Genomic DNA, 19,655 nt, shown 5'->3' with positions numbered 1-19,655 from the left:
GAGGTGAATGCCAATCTGACAGAAAGTCAGGAAATCAGAAAGGCCAACTGAACATCTTTTAATTAAAAGCGTTTTATACTGAGGGTGGACATGGCTCAGAAATAAATCGACAAAGAAGCCCTCCAGATATAAAGGAATTATAAAGAAAATGGATACTATAAATAATAAAACTGATTGTACAGTACACTTGAGTAAGAAAGCCATTATTCTACGTGTTCCAGCTACTCAAGGGCTTTTCATAACTTTTGCAGACAGAAAAAACCCAAACCTTGTCTCATTCAACTAGTTTCCCGTGCAACGCAGGAATTTCCCCTGCTAGGGCTTTGAGGCTGAAAGCTTGCATGCCAGAACGGCCAGAAAAGCATCCTGTCGTGATCAACAGAGTTGAAAAGATGGATAACCTCACGGTGGTTTGGCCAGTAGGAAATTACCCTCTCTGTTAAAAACAATGCACTTTATTTCTCATTTCCATATTTTGCATTAGTCCCCATTTAGTCTTTGTCCGCCCTTATTCTGGTATATCAGAGAGTCAGCTACTGTCTAGTAGCTTCTAGAAGATAATGTAGGTTTTGAAATTATTTTGTTTCTTAATTTAAAAACTTAAGTATGTAAAATAAACTGAAAATCCTATTCCTCTCAGTGTGTTTGACAACCAAAGTGGGAATGTACAGGTACTGGCATGGAGATGTAGAAGTCCTAACATATACTTCCTTGAGACCCACCTCTTCCTGGAAATAATTCATTTGAAGTGCAGAAAGAATTTTCCTTCACCTATCAGTTGATTTTGACTACTGTACTTGTACGAACTTTGTATGCCACATATAGCCCTCGGTGGTACTGAACTGGTAAACTTTCATATCCAGTTCATGTGTGTTTCTGAGCTAATATAAAGGAGAGCCTTAAAAAAAAAGTGTGTGTTTTCTTGAACTGAGACATGTAATGTCTTGAATAATTAGTTCATTTTTTTGCAGTGCCTGACTATCTGACTGAGGCAGCATTTGCTATCCATCTGCCAGTATAATCTTATATGCTTTAGGATCTATCTTGCCTAGCTTTAAAAGTTAGGTGTCTGGTCTGGTGAGTCACGTGGGCTGCCTGTACAGCCAATATGGAGAGGAAGGACCTGCCAGAGGACAATTCATCTCTCTCCCCAGCTTCCCGGTGGTGACTGCTCCCATCCTAAGGTAGCTGTGTTAGGCAGGTGGGATGACTCCCTGCTCTGTCCGCTAGCAGTTATAGAAGGAGACTGAAAGAGTAGCCTAAGACTTAATACTCTCTTCTGAGATTCATAGACTTAGGTGAGACAATCCCCATCCTAAATTTAAACTAGGGCATACATCACAATTATGAGTTGAACTGGGTCGAGCCATGTGTTGCCTGTGTATTTCGCCATGAAAAAACATATGTAGAGCCTCTCCCGTAAGTCAGAACCAGACCCAGAAGACGACGCTGGCATTGTGAAACACCTCAGGACTGGCCGTGCAGCAGAGAAAGGGACTCCAGGCTAGTGACAGCCTTTTTGCACACTGGCACATTTGCAGCTAAAGTGCCCTTGAGGTGAAACCCAGGGAGCCCGGGAGCGCCAGACCAGACTGACTGGGGTACACGGACTGAGCCTAGTGATGAGAGCTTGGAAAAGGAGAGGCCTTTGAGAGTCCTGCTCTGGGCGGGTAGACTTTTCATTAAGCAACTACACTCCCTCTTAAAACTGCCTGAACTGGTTGCTTCCTCTACATGTATTTCAGAGCTATCCCAGACCTCCTTTCTCTGTAAGAAAGCACCTTCATTTTCATTCCTGTGAATCTTTCACACCGACATCTGTCAGGGATAGCTCATCCCGGCTGTGGGTAAAGATATTGGATTAGGTGATTGACTGAAGTCTTTCCAAGTCTAATTTTCAATGACACCTCTAATTTTCAGCCTAAATTTATACCCTTTTAAGGGGTATTGGCGATTCCAGCTTTATGCTCTTTTATTCTTTTGCATGTTCATCCTGAGCTATATAACAAGCAAATAAAACATAAATAGAATATACCACAATTACCATTATTACTTTCAATTGATTTTTAGGAAAAGAAATTAGAAAGAAATTCCTTTCTTTAGGAAGAAATTTAATTTCAGTTCTTTTCCTTATTTAGTTCATTACTATATACAAAGTATGTGAGCTAAAATGGATTAAAAGTACTTTTTACCCGAATACAAAATTCTCAGCTGTTTTTTTTTTTTTTTTAGCGTGACACATACTGAAAGGTAAAGTGCTCCTTCCAGATCACCTGCCTTTGTTAAATCACTTAAAATATCCTCATTAGAAAGTCTTATGTTGAAAAATAAGTGGCTTCATTCTTTGATTATAAAGCACAGTACAATTAGAGATAGATTTGTTACAGTTGTATGATTCCTGTATGCCCTGATTTTCGTAGTTTAATGTGCCTTTGTTTGCATGTGATCAGTTTATGCAAAAAACACTAGACATATACAGAGGTCAGTTTTCTGTTGGTATGTAGCAACTAAGACACTTATATGTGTGCAAATAATTCTTGTTTCCTAATACTCAGAGAAGTCTGTCTCCTAATGGTCAGATTAATAAAAACTGGTCATAGTAAAAGCTGAATACAATCATTTCAAAGTACTTAAACATTAGCCACTTATACTTATCCTCTTAATATAATGAATATCAACCCTCTGATTTTTATACGTGGTCAAACTGAGGTGTCAGGTTTATGAATAAATTACGGTGGTGTAAGAGCCAAATCAGCTGTGGCACTGGCCCACATGTGAACTCTAGCTGAGGACAGATGGAAAGTAATATGGGATTTATTTTGGCTTTATTTTGGCTGAAAGACATTTCAGCTCACCTGGAACAAGCTGCCAGCTATAAATGCCGCCAGCCCTCCCCGTCATAAGGGCGCACCAGGACTCACAAGTAGGCCAAACGGCTTTCTCAAGGTTATAGCATGAAAGAAGAGAAAAGCCAGGAGAAGCGCAAGATCTGCTCTTCCCCGGCTCCCACTGAATGCCTCTGCCCCCAGCTTGTTTAACGAATATGCTCCTACTCACTTGGGCTTTTCCAAGGGCTCAGGCTCCTTTCGAGCTTTGCCTACAGGATTCTTCTCAGCTTCTTCTGCTGTGACTAAGTGAAATTCAGCTTCCACCTTGCCCTAGATCAGAGAGATCATACATAAACATGTAATCCTAAGTTATTACAGTTAAATCACAGCAGAGTTTGGCTTGTGGAGAAATAAGGGAACCAGCCAAGGGTGAAGGAAAGTGATTAAAGAAAATAAGAGAAAGACTTTGTAGTTAAAAAAAAAGGCATAAAGGAGAATGTAGGCACCCAATTCCCAACATATGCTCAAAGATCAAGAGGAAACAGGTAGGATGTTTTAATCTGGACCTATAAAAACCTTTCCTGCGTCCTAAATTACAAAGGATTCGATCTGGAAAGACCCATTGCAAAATCTGTTCCTGTTCACCTGAACTATCACGTGTCTCTGCAGGGCTGAATAGTCGAGCTTGGAGCTAGGAGCCTGGAGGGGACAAGGTGCATTGCAGCAGCGGGGGAGAAATTTAGCCAGCTGTGTAGCTGGAGCAGTCAGGCTGTGGGGTCTCAGCTCTCAGGAGGAGGATGGCTGGAAATAAGATCTCTGTGCAGAAATGTCATGGAATGCGAGAAGCAGTGTTTGGGCTCTGTTCAGGTAATAAGAAGGCTAAAATAATGTGAGTCTGGCAGGGGGATCCAAAGTTCACTGGAGATCTTCCAGATGGAGTCAAAGCAGGGATCTGGGATGGGAGTCTCTTCATTAAACTTGTGGAAAGTAAGCAGTCACCTTCAGTTTGAAGAGGGGAGTGAACGTGAGGATGGTGCCTTTTATTAAAACGTTCTTCTTGCTGGAAGAGACAGCAAGATGAAGGACGGCAAGGTTATAGAAAAATGGATAGCGAGAACCCTTGGAGAGTCAATGAAAGTCTAGAGAGGGAGGGAGAGCCCCTAAAACAAGGCCACAGCAAGTGAATCTGGAGAAGATGGTTATTTTACAGGAATCTAGCTTGTAGCTCTTGGTCTCTGTCCTCGTATAGATGGAGTTGAAAACACTTTGCTCATGCTAACCCCAAATTTGAAAGTGTAGGGATGGGGTGCAGGGATGCCCAGGTTCAGCTCCAAGCTCCCAAAGTGCTCTGTGGCCGTGTGAGCTCACCAGCTCAGGTCTTCCTTCGCTAGCTTAGGTAGCTCTGCTTCATGGTAGACCTGCCTCAAAGACCATGTGCAGAGTTAACTATCAGGATGTATTTCTTGGCTAGATACTAGCAGCGTACCTAGGAAACAAAGGAGGAGAACTGTCTCTCGTTTACACTGAGGACTCCTGTGCTGCTGTAACAGTACAAAGAAGCCTTAAAGAGAGGCAAAAGGGAGAAGTTCTAATAAATACCGAGAATTTCACTGCAGCTGCAAATCATAAACAGGAAGCACTCCAACATTATGGAGAGAAGCTGTAGCAGAAGACCCTGAAATGAATGGATAGGTATGTGCTGAGTGAGTCTCACACCCTGCTGCAAGCACTGTTGCACTAAAGGCTGGCTTTAGGTCAATGAAAGTTAGTGTGGCTGCAATTGTAATCTTCTTAGGAGGATACTCTTCTTAATGAGATTTGCAGGGCTTTGAGGAAGCTGTCATTCCCCTTTGCATTCCTTTACCAGTTCCATCTTGCCATTAAAACAAAGAAATAATTGGCCTAGGGAGCATGCTTCAAGAGGAAGAGTGGACCATGTACTTTCCGCTTGAGATGCATCACCAGCAAGGAGAGTGATAGTAGACTCCAAAATCAGGACCTTTGTCCTGCTTAAAGTGTGAAATAAGTAGAAAAGAAATAAATAAGCAAATGAGATTTCTCCCAGGGATTCTTCAGCTGGCATAAAGTTGGCTGCAAACACCTGCTTCTCCACTCTACCCATCCAGTGTGTTGGGAGATGAGCAGTGGAAGGAAGCAAAGGAAAAATATAAAGTGCTCTATTTGCCTGAGATCATTTGAACCCAATCTACAGAGGACCACTGAAGCCTGTAGAGAAGTCCTATGGACTGTCTGTTCTGGTTTACTGCAGGCGACCTATCCAAAATTAGCATCTGTCTCTCTCGGGATTTCAGCAGAGCATATCAACCCAAGAGGAAAGCTTCCGTAAACCTCTAGGGAGCTGCCTACCGTGAGCTCTCCAGCCTTGACGAAGGGCCACCAGCCTCTGACACGCTTCTGCTGAAATATGGAGATCTTGTTTTCTTCACTTACTGCTACAACCATGTTTAGGTCACAACTCTTGGCTGTCTTGGCTGCTCGAGGGAACCCATTCAGGTTCATTTCAAGAGTGCCTGGAGGGAGAAATAATGCAACATCACTCAGAGACCAGACAGACATGAAAATACTCAAACAGCAGCTTCCAGCTAAGATACGCAGAGCAACGCAGCAGCTTGGGCCCAAGCTGCCTAGCTGCGAATCTTTCTGTACCATCAGACATTCATTCATATTGCCCTCGCATCGTCTCATCTGAATTCCTAATTAGTCACTCTCCAAGAAATGGTATAAGGTTGCAATTTGGTACTTCAGAGAAATATAAGCAAATGTTGGATGCCAGACACCTCCTTGTATGTACCTCTATAAAATAGGGGTCTGGGGAAAACCTCAGATGATGTTCAGACAGTTTCCTTGTATACTTACCCAAGAAATCATCTGAAGATAGTCTTTCAAAGTCCCACACCTGAAGAACCAGCTCAGCAGGTATTTTGCGCTCTGTCTTTTCCAAGGAAAATATATTTTCTCTTTTACTAACCACCATTTGTTTCTCTGCTGGGAGATAGTGGAAAGGGAACACAAAGCGCCAGTTGAAGTTCCCCTCTCCCGTCAAGGAGTTGTAATGTACATCTGTCTCCTGCTTGTCCTCTTCCAGGCCCTTTAGCCACCTACGGCAAGCACATGGTTGAATACATGGAAGTCACCAGGGGAGCTTGAATTGTGTTTTTTAGCCTTCAGTTACAAGAATGATCATTTCCTAGCTCTTTCCCAGTCAGTAGCACGTTAATAGCACAGTTCAGGACTGCGGCAGCGCAGTGACAGCTGTGGCTCAGGGGTCTCAGCTACCCCTCAGTCGTGGCGCAGGATGCAACCACAGGCAGTCATGATCAAACCTTGAGAGTGAGAACACGAATTTTTTTTAGATCAGACATGCAAAATTCCAGTTGGCTGTTCACTGTTGCCAGCCTTGTTTTGGACAGGCAAAGAGAGCATCATTTGTATATCCTTTCCTAATCACCTTCTATTCGTGCTGTGCCATGCTAATAAATTTTGTAACAATGCCCCAAGGCTGATTTGAATGCTTGGTGTGAGAGTCCCAATTGTTTGCAGTTGCAGTTTAAGGGTGTAAACGTGACATAAACATGGCTGGAGAAGTCTCCCTGCTTTTTCTTCTGTTTTCCCCTTGTTTTCTGATACAGTGTAAAAAACCTCTGACGTACAATGCTATGTTACAAAAGGACAGTGCTTTCGTGAGTATACACTGTCTTCTCTTCTGAAGCTAATGACGCAGCTGTGTGTGCTTCTGGTCTGAAGATGATTTATTACAGCTTGAGTACAGATTAAAATGTTTTGCTGTGCAGCCAAAAGCGTGGCCACCTCCATGCAAGCCCCATTATTTCAAAGAGAAATAGTGAAAACCAGTAACAGCTCCAAGTACAGTGCTGTCTCTAGTGCAGATTCATGCCTGGTAACAGGTTCTGGTGCCTGGGCTGCTAAGTGCGCTACCTGAACGTAATAAGATTTATGTCTTAATCACCAGGGCGCAGAAGTTCTCCACTCTTGGTTTTCCTTGTTGGCCAGCTCTGATGCAGACAGCAATGCTGTCACACTATAACGCAGCTCAGCCTGAAGGGACTGCCTGGTTATTTCCTCAGTTTCTAGCCTGCACTGAGTTTTGTGCTATCAGAGCTGCTCCGCTTCTACGCTGAATGCAATAATTTATTGCTAAGGTGTGTATGTCCATGTGAATGTCAGTAATTTCAGACTAAATGCCGCTGAAGGAACTGCCAGGCAGGGTTTGCTCGGCCAGTCTGTGCAATAACTACGCTTCTTGCATCCCGGGAGCTGTGTGGCTGTGTTAGTGCGCTTTGCTCAGGATAGTATCGCCTGCTCCAAAGGACTGGCACCGTTCCTGGTGCCCCTTGTAGCTTGGTCAGAGCTAGCTCAAGTTTCTCTGGCAAAATGCCTGGAGGTATACCCTGCAAAGGAATAAGAGCTGCTACCAGCCTGCTCTGTCCTTAGGCTTATTTTGGCTCGCTTATTATGTTCATTTGACTCCCAGAAAGGGCAAAGTGGAAAACATCCTTCCTACCCGCCTCACTCGGTCCTAGTGCCCCTCCTGCACCTCTCCACATCTGCCCATTCGCAATGCAGGAGGTAGTAGGCAGGAGATTCATTTTTCCATTTGCGTAACATCCTGGAAATTCATATTGGTATCTATCTCACCCTCTGCTATCACAAACACAGCAAGAAATCTAAGATCAGTCACTCATTGGAGATTTTGAATACTTGCTACTTCCCCTTCCACCATAATTTCTCCCTCCTCCCTCTCTGATACCTTCGTTCAAGTCCTGATCAGAAGCAGAAAGTGCACAGCACTACTCCAAAAAAGGAAAGTAATTTTAAGCAGAAATGTGCTGCAATATCAGGAAAGAGCTTGGTTGAGTGTTAGGCTCCACTTTCACTCTCTCTTCATTTTATATAAGTGAATTTCTTCCCTTTTCCTGTTTATCACAGTAATTGCTCTGAAGCTGACACAGGCTTTTAGGTTGCAGCAGCATCAAGAGGGAGAGCATTAGCTGCCAATGCAAGGTTCTCCCCACCGTGTTCACGGACACTCACCCACATAAGGAGTGACTGATTAGAAAGAATTTTCTATAGGGATATCCTGGGATACACCTCCTTTCTTGTCAGAATTCCTTTTCTCTGATTATTTCTACCTCTCTGCATCTGTGTAAGTCCTTATGGTTCAAATTCTGTAAGTGTTTGAGCTAAAGTGTGGGCTTGGTTCTCTTCTTATGTCATCTCTGCCTGAGCAGGAAGTAAGGACTAATGTCATTTTTATAGTTATTTGATTTTAAGAGAAAAAAATGATGAAGCAGTATCCAAAATAGATGACTAATTTGAACAGGCGTTCAGAGCAAAGGATCAAGGTCACAGAAATATTCTCACATATTCTCACATATTCTCACATGACATATTCTCACAGTGTAATTTTTGTGATTGATTTTTGAATCATATGTTATTTGTCCTTTCAAGGAACAAGTAGCACCAGTATGATGATGCTGTCCTGAAGAACTTACCCTTTTACATAGATATCACTTGATTTTTGCCCTGTAAAGATATTTTCATCTTCTAGAATTACATCCTCTGTATTCCAGATTATTACCCTCAGTTCATAGCTGGAAAAGAAAAGAAACAGCATTTTGTATAGCTGAGTTTAAGACCACACTAGCAAAAGATCTCTTTTTTTCTTTTTTAGCAGCCCTGTGCTGCGTGCAGACACTGGTAGAAAGCTGTATCAAATCATATTTTTATAATGTAGGAAATGCTATACTTGTGCAAATCTCTTAAGGCAGGATTAGCCTCAGGCCCCTTCTGTTTACTGGAGTGTCTAGCTATAGAGCAGAGAGGGTAACTCCTCTCTCAGCTCTGTGGGCATGCAGAATGACCAAAGGTATCACCGCCAGCTTTGGAAGATGGGAAGAGTCCTTGTTTTTCTACCTGCATGGTTCTTTTCAATTCTGTTCACAAAAATGCTGCAGTGAACAGGGTTAAGTTGGTTTGAGCATCATCATCAGAGCAGTCTGCAAAACAGCGAGCTAATAAAAGACAGAACTCCCTGGGAGGTGATTTTGTAAAGAAATGACTAAAATATGGTGTTCAGTGCAACCCAGTGCATTAAAAGGCAAGAGAAGTACTATTTAGAAATACTTCCACTAGGGAAGTTCAATCATCATCTTTAGGAACAATAATAAAAGGAATTCAACCTTTTTCATGCTTTCTATGTATGGATATTTATAGTGGTCATCAAGAGCTCTGGAAGCTTGAACTGAAATGTAGGTGTTGCAAGTGACAGAAAAAATTGGTATTCGAAAATCTGGGTATGCCTTGAGTCATTGTGTGAACTGCAAAATAAAAGATATGTTTGGAAATAACGACAAATGATTTTTCTGAAACGGCATGTGCTATTTGGGAAACACCCTCGTTCTTAGAGCGAACCAGGGTCTGCTGGAGCTGCTGATATATCTGCCAGTTTCACATCTAAGATCATTAACGAGAAATGTTTTCATAAAGCATCCCCGGGCCTATAGAGCCTGAAACCTGTTTTGCTGCAGCAAATCTGCACTTCTCTGCAAAACATGTAACCCATGTTTGCATGTTTTTCTTCTTTCTAATAAATAATGGTTTAGCAATATTTTTCCCTGTTTTTTTTTCTCTTGCAGGTATTTCTAATTTTAAATCTTTTTGGCCCTGTTGTCAAAGTATTTTACAAATACTTGTGGTCTGAAGAAAGTAATTGTTACATAGACTCTTGTTTTTGTCAAAGCTTGGATCTTTGTAACGTATTATTTCTTGTTCAAAAATAAATAATAGAGAAATAGTATCTGATGCTGCTTCAGATATAAAATTCCCAGGAAAGACCTTATTAAAATGCTGGAATAAGACTGATACGAAAAGAGGTAAGAACTCTGTTGGTCATTTTTTATCATTTACCAACATTTAACTAGCTTGAAGAGCTCTGTATAATATTGCAAACAGAGCTGGAGAAGTAGCTATCTGTAATGAGAGTGACTACTATTCCGAATGCATCTCAGTCTGTTGTTACTTTATGTGTTTCTTGAGTTTGCATTTGAAGCCTGTACTGGAAATCCAAAAGGTGCAATACCGTTGCATCAGAATAAAGATCTCCACCATGGTCAAGTACACTATCTAGCTGGAAGGGGTAATAAAAACAGTATTACTCTTTTCAGCTCAGAAAATGGATGATAACATCAGGATTATTAAGGGACTCTTGCCTCTAGCCGCTTGAAGTCCTATATGAAAATGAGATATCTTCCTAAAAGAGGTGTGATAGCCCTTGACGCAAAAATTGCCAACCCTTCTTTGACTTGTTCTTTTAATGGAGGAGACCGAACTAAACGCTTTCTCTCAATTTGAAATTGTGCACATCTAGGAAAACTTTTCTCAGGGTCACAGAACTGCGTGATAACAGTTCTTTTAATAGTTCTTTCCAGAGACTTAAGAAAAACTCAGTCTTTGAAGATTTATGCCACTGCGTGGCATGACACTGTGGGAGGAATGCACAGGTTATTACCCTTTGGGTTTTCTTGGTGAAATGTCCACTGGAGGTCCTGGCAGAGGCATATCTTTAGGAAACATGTCCACCCACATCTGTACACGACCCTTGAAGAAAAGAAATAAATATCTTTATGTGTGTGGCAATCTGTATATTGTCACATTATATATATATTATATAATACTCTATATTGCACATATTGTATAATATTGTATATATTATATATAATTTATATCGTCATAGTTAATATTGTGCGCAGTTTCCTGTATGATATAGCACCTGAAAGCTATCTCTGCAAGTCTGCAGATACCAATAGAAACCAGAATGAGTGGAGGAAAACTGCTCCTGGGTCTAACGACACCACCCTCTGTGAGCGGTCCTACCTGTTCAATGCCTGGTTTATCCTTGTGAAAGAGAGGCCGAGTCTCAATGTGCTCTGGAACCAGTTTGCATCCAACTCCAGGAATTTCTTCCCAAGCACGTAAAACCTTTAAGGAGAGATGTTCGTACGATTCAACTGGCTCCTCTATGGGAAAGAGTAAAACAAAAGGAACAACCAGAGCTGAGTTTCGTATAAAATCCCTGAGTAATATGTCCATTTAATTATTAAAGACCGTCATTAAAAATTTGCTTGAGCTAAAAGCAAGGTTTTATGTATCCCAGCTAAAAAGAAAGGGGTCTTAAAACACATTTAATCCCTGTAAATAAGGGTACCCACTGGGGTAAATAGAAGATTAGCACTTAGGTAGCAGTTAATCTATAAAACACAATGAATCATTTCACTGTTACAGCAACGACTTCTAACAGGAAGATGGAAGCACTCTGTGCAACTTCCCTTCTTCTTACAGATAACTGCAAATGTGAGACGTTACGGCTCATGAAAGACAAGGAGGCTTGGACTTTGATGGAGCTGTCAGAAATTAGTCACTAAGTCTTATATCTATACCTCGTTTTGCCTTGTGATGGCAAGAGGAAAGACCTCCCTGGAGAAGCAAACCACACCTGAAGGGAGGAGCAGTGGTGTGAGGGCTGAACAAGCCATGAGCAAGCGCATGTCTCCTCCCGAGAAGTAGTGCGCTCAGCTTGGCTGCTGTAGGAGCAGGAGACATGAGTGAAGGGCATCTCCACGAAGGAACAGTCCAGACGGTGAAGACGGGTGGATATTGAAAAGCAGAGAAAGCCTTTGAGTCCTTGAGCTTCTCTTTACTCCTTTTTTGTGTGAGTTCCACAAAAAAAGGAACCCAGAGATCTGAAGAGGGTATGTCTCCTCAATTAGGAGAGAAGTACCCAAGTGAGAAGAAAGTTAGGATCTCTTTGTCTTAGCAAAACAGCTTTCACTTTTCCTAGAATGTTACTAACTCTGAGTTGCTACTAGATGACAAAGGGCTTGTTTCAGATAGAAATCGTAGTTATCAAGCCCTTCCTAATAGCTCAGCGACGGAGGAAGGAGGATCCTACGGTTATGAGACCCAGCCCTCCTCTGAGTACCGGCATGTGTTTGAAATGTGATGCATTTCATCTAATTTTAGCCAGCCAACAAGGTTTTTAGGCTGAGCTACTCAGCCAGGCGGCCTGCAATGTCAAGTGGGATAGATTGTCCCTTGATAACCCCTCCTCTTTGTCTCAAACACCTTTCTAAGGACCATTTTCACCCTTTCAAGATAGCTATTTCTTCCCATTAGCTACAGGTAGACGAGTCTTTCTAGACTAGAGCAGGACCAACACAGACGCATCAGAGCAGCAGTCTGGATGAGGAGAATGCAGAAGGTTGAATGCTGTATCCTATTTCTTTATGTTGAAAAACTTGTGTACACAAGCTTTTCAGGAGGCAGGCTTTGCCATCTGTTTCTGCATTTCGTTCCTGTTGGTTTTCATCATCTTGTCTGATGTTGATTGGTCTGAAGCTCATTTTAGTGAACCAGAATTTTCACCTAACGATCCTGTTGCTGGCAGTCAAGTTCCCTCCTCCACTAGGGAAGAAAACTAGCAGGAATACTGGAGTCATAAAACATCTGCCCAACAAACCCAAAATGGATCGGCTCCTCTCCCTCCAACAGTGCTACCTGAGCAAGGTGTGAACTACGCTTTGTATCTATCAAAGGGAGTTTGACCAAAGAGGAATAAACACAAAGGAGTGAGAAGTAGAGGTTGCCCTACACTGCCTCAGTGTCCACTACTGTCTCCAAGACCAGCTGCTTTTGCTCCCGCTTCACAGTCTCCATCCTCACATACCTTTTCCTTACTGTAAGTATAAAACTGAATCACTGACGGCTCTGTCCCACTCTCCGCAAATGAGATATGAACACTCCAATTTGTAGTAGTTTTGCCCGTCTTTTCACCTGGGAGCCCTGAAAGCAACTTCAGTCCTGCCCTCTGGATTCATGGATCCCCCCCCCAGGTACCTGGATTTGCACGGGATCAGGTTAGTGCTTAAAAAGAGCAGTCAGAATGATAATAACCAAGAGGAGAATAACAACCAAGAGGAGGAAAGCCAAGCAGGTAAGGTAGGACCAGCAGGTAAATGGCCTGGAACACCAACATCTCTGATCTTGAGCAACTCACTTCACCTCTGGCCTTGCTTTCCCCCTACTTCTCACTGCTCAAGCCATGTCTGCCCTAGTGTGTCAGTTCAGATAGGGAATGCATTTTGAAGAGACTCCACCAGTTATCCTGACTTCCCTGGCTTTTCTTTTTTGTGTGGAGCAGGCTCAGAGCTGCAAGCTGCACTCCTTTCAGATGAAAATAAACAAGAAGGTAAGTTCCAGGAGCATCCTGTGTCCTCCAGCCACTCTCACGCACCCCATCCTTGGTACCGGGCAGGAGCTAGTTCAAAATACCCCCACTACCTAACATGTGAATGTCAGGTCCTCACCAAAAAATGTTTTCCTCTATAGATTCTTTCCCATTAAGCTATGCTACTAGGTAACATAGACACTGCCTTTATCACCACAGTCATGCAAGTGTTTCAGAGCGGAGACTGGCTCCAGTAATCAGACTTCAGAGTGCATAGGACAACAGGGCCCCAGGTGCAGCTGGGGCAGCCTCTAGGTACTGCTATAATGCAATCAAAGAACAATGAACTACTTCATTACCGTTCTCATCTTCAGTGAAGATCGTTTGTCCCTTAAAGACTTTTGTTCCTACTTGTATCTCTCCAGGCCTCATGAGGGGACCGCTTATTCTGTAGTCCTTACACAGCTTAGTTAGGATCTCGCTTGGCTTGGTTGCATCTCGCCATGCGTTGTACCCTTCTCTGCAAGAATGGAGTGGAGAATAAGGAGAAATAGGTAAAGTTTTCCTTCAGTAAAGTGCTCTTGACAGTTCTCAGATGGAGATCCACTTTGTGGCCAGTGGTTCCGCTATCAGCTTTTTCTCTGGATTGTCCAGTGCTACTTCTTACCTGAGATACATTCCTGTCTGCTCAGGTCCTGAAGCCAATACTTCTTTTTGTCTTTCCTTTCCCAGGACTGAGCAGGGCTCACTTTTTATTCTTAAAATACAGGAGAAGCTGGTGCAGCCTTTATCCCCAGCTCAGATAAAACGTCCCAGTCATTGGCATGCTCCAGTCATAGGAGAAGAGCCCCAAACTCTCACCTCCTAGCAAAGTGCTCCAACCTCAAGGTGCTGGAGTTAGTTTAGTTTGCTTTTGCCTGCATCAATCAACCTTTGTGCACAATGGCACTGCAAGAGCCGGCAGTCTGGTGCGGCTCCTGCTCACCCGCGGGTGCATGCCAAGATGCACAGGCTTTGCTGCAATTACTCCGGTTGTAGCTGCATAATGGAGGGCAGAGCTGAGCCCTTTCACAGTTTCTCTGACAGATTATTTTTAATTTGCCCTTTCCGCCCATCCAAAGGCAGTTTGTCAAGCAGAGAAGTTATACACAGATCGTTTGCCATCTCAAACACTTTATGAACAAAGATTAATGAAAAATTAATACCAATTAATTTTAAAATACCCACTTCCTGCTCAGGTTGGCAGCTACCCAAAGCCACTGCTGAGCTTTTTGGTGAAATTCAATTAAAATACTTCCTACGACTTCTGTGCTGGGCAAAGCGTAATATTTGGCAACGTCTGGAAATTCCCCTTCAAGTCCCTCATTCACTATGTACTGCTTTCTGTAACAGTCTGAAGAACTTACATTTCATACTGACTTTGTAACCCACAGGTTGCTCGATGCCTGCTGTAGAAACGATTTTCCAAATCAATTTTAGTTTCTCCAATGAGGTCATCTGTTCCCACGAAGTCATGGTCATAGATCAGAACTGTGAGCAAGGAATCCTTGGGCAATGTAGCCTGGATTTCGAATGATCTGTGGCAAAAATTGAGAAGCACGTGCTAGTCAAAGTGGTTTTGAAACCTAAAAGACTAAGTTAATGAATATTGTGCAAACAACATGTGGACATTACTCTTACCCTGCAAATTGTCTCATCTAGTAGGCAACGTGTTTTTGTGGGTAGTGCTTTTCGTTTTAATAAAATATCTGAACATACTGGAAACATGCAGGGCAAAAGTAATTTCTTTCTCCCGCTACTCTACCACCTCCTGCTACAGTTCTGAGCTTGTTCCCAGCTACAGCAAGCAGAGCGATGGGAGGGAGCTGGTCAGCTGCACTGGTTATCCTGATGAGGTCATATTCTTCCAACAGAGGTGAAAGCGTGAAAAGTATCAGGTTAAAGAAGCAGTATGTATGAGAGTTCTTGCACATTTTTCGGAACCTCAAAAGGGACAAAAGGGTCATCCGAGTCTTTTCTGGTTTCCTCCAAAAGCTCCAGATTAGATTTGGAATATAGGAATTTGGGGGAAACCGATGAAACGATCAAGCAAAAGTTTTAAAATAAGTTTCAAAAAGCAAAGAATAGAACCTGCTTTTCACTCAGAGCATATTTCTGTGGTAGTAATGGTATAGGGAAGACAAAAAATATAAAGTAATTTTAAAAGGGATTTGATAAATTAATGGAAGACAGGGCCATCAGCCCTACATTTGCTCCAGGTTTCTCCACAGCACAGGCAAAACTGATTTTTGTCTCCTGAAGGAGGAGTTTAGTCCTCTCAGAGCAGCCAAAGTCAATTTTGTAGCAGCAGCAAAGCAAGTTCTGGAGGGGACAGAGGTCTGGGAAGGCTCTGCAGCGGCTGTGGGGCCGGTCGGGCCATGCTGACCGATCTCAGGGCTGCTAGGGCAGTGAGAGCTCGTTGCTGCTACGGATACTACTACTGGGAAAGGGTTGCTGGTCCAGCCCCCCCCCCAATACTTTCATTGGCGGCAGCAGCAAGAGCAAGGACTATCCAAGTTAATTACCATCAATTACCATCAGTCAATTACCATCTCATCTGGAGCAAATAAAGCCGGCAATTTCCCATTCCATCTATATATCTAGTAATGGACACGCATTAAGGTTTATCAGCCATGATGGCTCAGTCGCAGCCTCTACTAAGGAAGAGATTAAATCACAGAAACTGAGAGTTTGTGTATTTTCTTCTTACACTTTTTTTCATTAAGTCTTTGCTGTTGCAGACAGGGCACTGGGCTGGGGGCATTTCAGTCCAGCCTAGTATAGTTCCTATATCCTAATGTTCTGATAGAATAACTCCATCCTGATGCAAAACATTTTCATCCTTAGAACAAGTGGACTTAGAAAAAAAATCATGGTTAGTAGAAATAAGCATGGAGTATTTGATAGCACAAAGCTGATGCTTCCTGAGAACTTGCCATTGGTGCTTACATTTGGAAGACGGGGCATTTTCAAAAACCTAATATTTTGTCTTAATCCTAAATTTATGAGATTTAGCTGTCACTCTGTTCAACTTGAAATGGCAATAAATATTTTGAAATCACACTTTGCTATGCTGATATTTATTTCACTTTAAACTTAACAGTTAAGAACATTTGACGCTTCATTTCCTCTCATGCTTTAGTTTACAAAACCTATCACAGATTGCATTTCAGGATGTGTTTTGACTGTTACGAAAACGAAACAATTTATAATCATAGGAGGTGACACTAGCTCTCAACATTTTAATCAGTACCATTACAAAACATTCAAGCAGGCAGACATCAGCGTATAATAACCACCCAGTGCTTGCAATAGCAGCAGCAGAGGTAGAAGCACCCCTGAAAATAAAATGAAGCCATCACTGACCTTCCAAATACTGGGTTTAGCTGCTTGGGAATATAGTTTTCCCTGTCTTTAATTTCTGTTTTGCCCAGTCTCAGCACAATGTAGGGATCTGACTTGCCATCTGGGTCAGCTGGGCTGAGGTTAAAAGCCTGTTGGGAAGAAAGACTGCGTCATCAAGGTTGAAGGCAATATGGTGACCACACAGGACTCTGGGTTTTCCCTGCAGGTCCTGGGGTGTCCTGGAAGTGCAGGGTAAAGCTCATCTTGCCTGATGTCGTAAAAATTCTGGCATTTGGGTTTGCAGACTATTGGAGAAAGATGATCGGGAGAAGGAGAGGGTTTCCAAAGGTGGAGCAGATGTGAGCCCCCTCCCCGGAGACCGCTACTGCTAAGAAGGGACAAAAAGTGAGAGGGAGAGGCAACGCTGAGGAAGAAGCTGGCTGCACTCGTGTATGTAGGATCCAGGAAAGGTTTTCCATAAAGATTGGATTAGATCCTTGAACAGTATAAAACACCACTTCCCAGACTGGCTCGCTGCATTTAAAAGAGAGAGCTTGGGAGACTTTACACTCAGGAAATAAAGTAAGCACTTCTATGCTTCGCATTTGTTTTGTTTGTTATCTTTTCTTTAGCCACCGTTCCTCCCCCCAGTTAGATCATCCGAATCTCTCCTGTTCCTCTGAAATATCCATCTCCTTCCGTCTCCTCCTTTCAATTTTCAAGTATGCTTCTTCTATATTTGATCCTCTATATTTCCACCTCTTCTTTTCCCTCCCAGGACCTTATTCACAACACCTACCACTTTGGTTTCTCCCAATTCACAACCCTCACAATACGTTCTCCCACTTCCCCCTTACTGAGAATGTCGTATTTACATACGTGCAAATTCAAAACCCCTCTCCTGATTAAAACTGGCGGCATTTACGTAATGTGACTGGAACTGGTTGTCCATACTACATTAATTACAGCTCTAGCCCCTTCAGTCTGAAGAAGTGAAACATTTCTCCATTCTGAGCTAGCATCTTGTGATTTATTGTGAGGAGTGTATAATATTTTCTGCTCTAAACATCCATTCCTAAAATATGGAACATTGTCTGAAATACAGTAACAAAAATTCTACCACAGGAGGTTTTCCAGAAGCTCCATTGCAAAGACGCTAGAGGTAAACTGAAAAGCCACGTGCAAGTTACTTCAAGGTTAAAAGAGCATCTGTCTACTTACCGCCACAATGTACACCCTGATGAGGACTTTGACGGAGTGGTTTGGCGGTATCCCTTGCAGAATACGGGGCTGCCCTCCCTCCAGCATGCTGGAGTCTTCAGGGCATGGGTATATGCAGAGGGAGCCCTGGGAATATATCGTGTTTTATTTCCATTAAAAATATATCAAGTGCAATACAAAAAAAGGCTTCAATGTGCTAAGCCTGATCTTTTTAAATATTTCTCTTCTATAACATACTGCTCTCTATTATTGCATCTAGATTGCTGCAAGAAGTACCTGCAAGCTCCTAGCTCTGCATTTTATTAAATTAATATAACAGCTGCAGGTGCTCTAAGTCTATTTTTGTAAGCATTAATGTTCTAAAGAAAATATTTTGCTCTTAATGGCACATTTGTAAATTGATAATTCCACTGAGTTAAATTCAGTCTGATTGGAACCCAGCTTGGAACCCAATATTTTCGCAGCTACTATACAAGCCATATAAATCAATATTGACTCATGCTTCTGAGAAAATCATACCGCCTGAAAGCAACTGGCAAGTCATTTGAAGAGAAATTTCCATTGCAAGCTAGCTGAGGAATTAATGAGTTTAAGATACCAGTTCCTCTGAAGTACAAAGTGCTTGAAGTCCTCCTAATATTATCTATGCTTTGAACAACATTTGTAGATTGCTTAACGGCATCCTGGATCAGGCTGTGCAATTGTCTCCAAAAGGAGCAACTATAAGAGCCTTCATGTAAATTAGTCAAAATTACATACAAAGTACCATAACTAACAGTGTAGAAAAAAGTTGCACTAGTGGAAACTGGACTACATAATATGTCTCTTTTCCTCCTGCTGTGATTTAAAACTTTTATGTAGTTCCTTATTTCAAAACAATAGCGAACACCAGGTGCTTGAAAGATGCTGCTTTCATCTATAAGATAACGGGAAAGGAAAAATACGATTCTAGATCCAATAAAAGAGGTAACTCTATTTATAACAGGCTGTCAATGTCTTTGTCTTTTGCCTTTGGTACACCTGAAATATGCATGAAAATATACAGCCTCTAAATTATCGCCCATCTAATTAGAATTTGAGCTCACCTTAAATTTTCCTATTACTCTGTCCTCCGATTCAGCATGAACTTCATCATTAGATTTTCCTCTTAAGAGCTGGAAAGTTTTCACCCAGTCTTCAAAGTTATTAAATTCACTCTCCAGGTCTCCTTCATAAATCTTTGAAAATAAGAGAATGCTCTTTTTTGTGGTGTGGTGAATATATTTATAGCAACTGCTTTATTAGAGGATGACTTGAAATCCAATTGTGATACAAAATACAGGTTTTAATAAAACCAAAGTTTTAGAAAACTCCTTGAGGAAAAGTAGTCCATTCCTCACTTAAAACAGGAAGAATTTTGTTCCTAACCAATGTCCTGCCCAACTACTGGAACACTGCATTAATGTAGCAGATAAAAGTGGCTTTAGAAGGCCCAGATGAACATTTATAAGCACTGATTTGGGGAAAAAGCAATGCAGATGGCTGCTTTTTCCTATACGAGAAGGCTCTGCAACATGCCTGTCACGTACTTACCCTTTTTGACTGTTTTGTTAATGCATCAGAACATGACAGCAAAAGAGACAATGATAAAGTGTTGTGGTGACAGAGCTTTAGCATAGGTCGAAAAGACTGAATAGTCTTTAAAAGGACAATTTTATCCTTCCCCCGCTATCTGTAATTTAGAAAGTGCTATTTAGTGTGAAGGTACGGGGCCTAGTTTAATGCCGTCTCTTGAAAAATGGAAGCAGTACTGACAGCTGTTTCAAACTCCTCTTTATTCAGCTGCTGTCTAACGCAGGCAGTCCTTATCTTCTCAGACCTCCACACATCTCTAGTCATTCTGCATGACCATAACGTTTTCGCTGAACTCCTTCTGTTGTTGCTCAAGCTTATCTAACGCAAGCTGAATATTGCCTCGC

General features: G+C 42.1%; 1 protein-coding gene across 2 annotated transcripts in view; it reads right to left on the bottom strand.

Annotated features, from left to right (window-relative positions):
* FER1L6 (fer-1 like family member 6) overlaps window positions 1-19,655 on the bottom strand; it is an 88,748-nt gene that overhangs the window by 1,776 nt on the left and 67,317 nt on the right. For both annotated transcript variants that reach the window (XM_068933227.1, XM_068933226.1), the window contains exons 30-40: window positions 18,783-18,914; window positions 17,698-17,823; window positions 16,498-16,625; window positions 14,499-14,669; window positions 13,452-13,612; window positions 10,743-10,885; window positions 10,378-10,466; window positions 8,363-8,461; window positions 5,706-5,947; window positions 5,196-5,359; window positions 3,058-3,158 (exon numbers count right to left, since the gene is read on the bottom strand). In XM_068933227.1, coding sequence (XP_068789328.1) covers window positions 3,058-3,158; window positions 5,196-5,359; window positions 5,706-5,947; window positions 8,363-8,461; window positions 10,378-10,466; window positions 10,743-10,885; window positions 13,452-13,612; window positions 14,499-14,669; window positions 16,498-16,625; window positions 17,698-17,823; window positions 18,783-18,914 — 1,556 coding nt within the window. The remainder of the gene's footprint in view (window positions 1-3,057; window positions 3,159-5,195; window positions 5,360-5,705; window positions 5,948-8,362; window positions 8,462-10,377; window positions 10,467-10,742; window positions 10,886-13,451; window positions 13,613-14,498; window positions 14,670-16,497; window positions 16,626-17,697; window positions 17,824-18,782; window positions 18,915-19,655) is intronic.

This window comes from Struthio camelus, chromosome 2 (genome assembly GCF_040807025.1).
Source record: "Struthio camelus isolate bStrCam1 chromosome 2, bStrCam1.hap1, whole genome shotgun sequence".
Lineage (NCBI taxonomy): Eukaryota > Metazoa > Chordata > Aves > Struthioniformes > Struthionidae > Struthio > Struthio camelus.
This window is presented reverse-complemented; position numbering and strand designations above follow the sequence as displayed.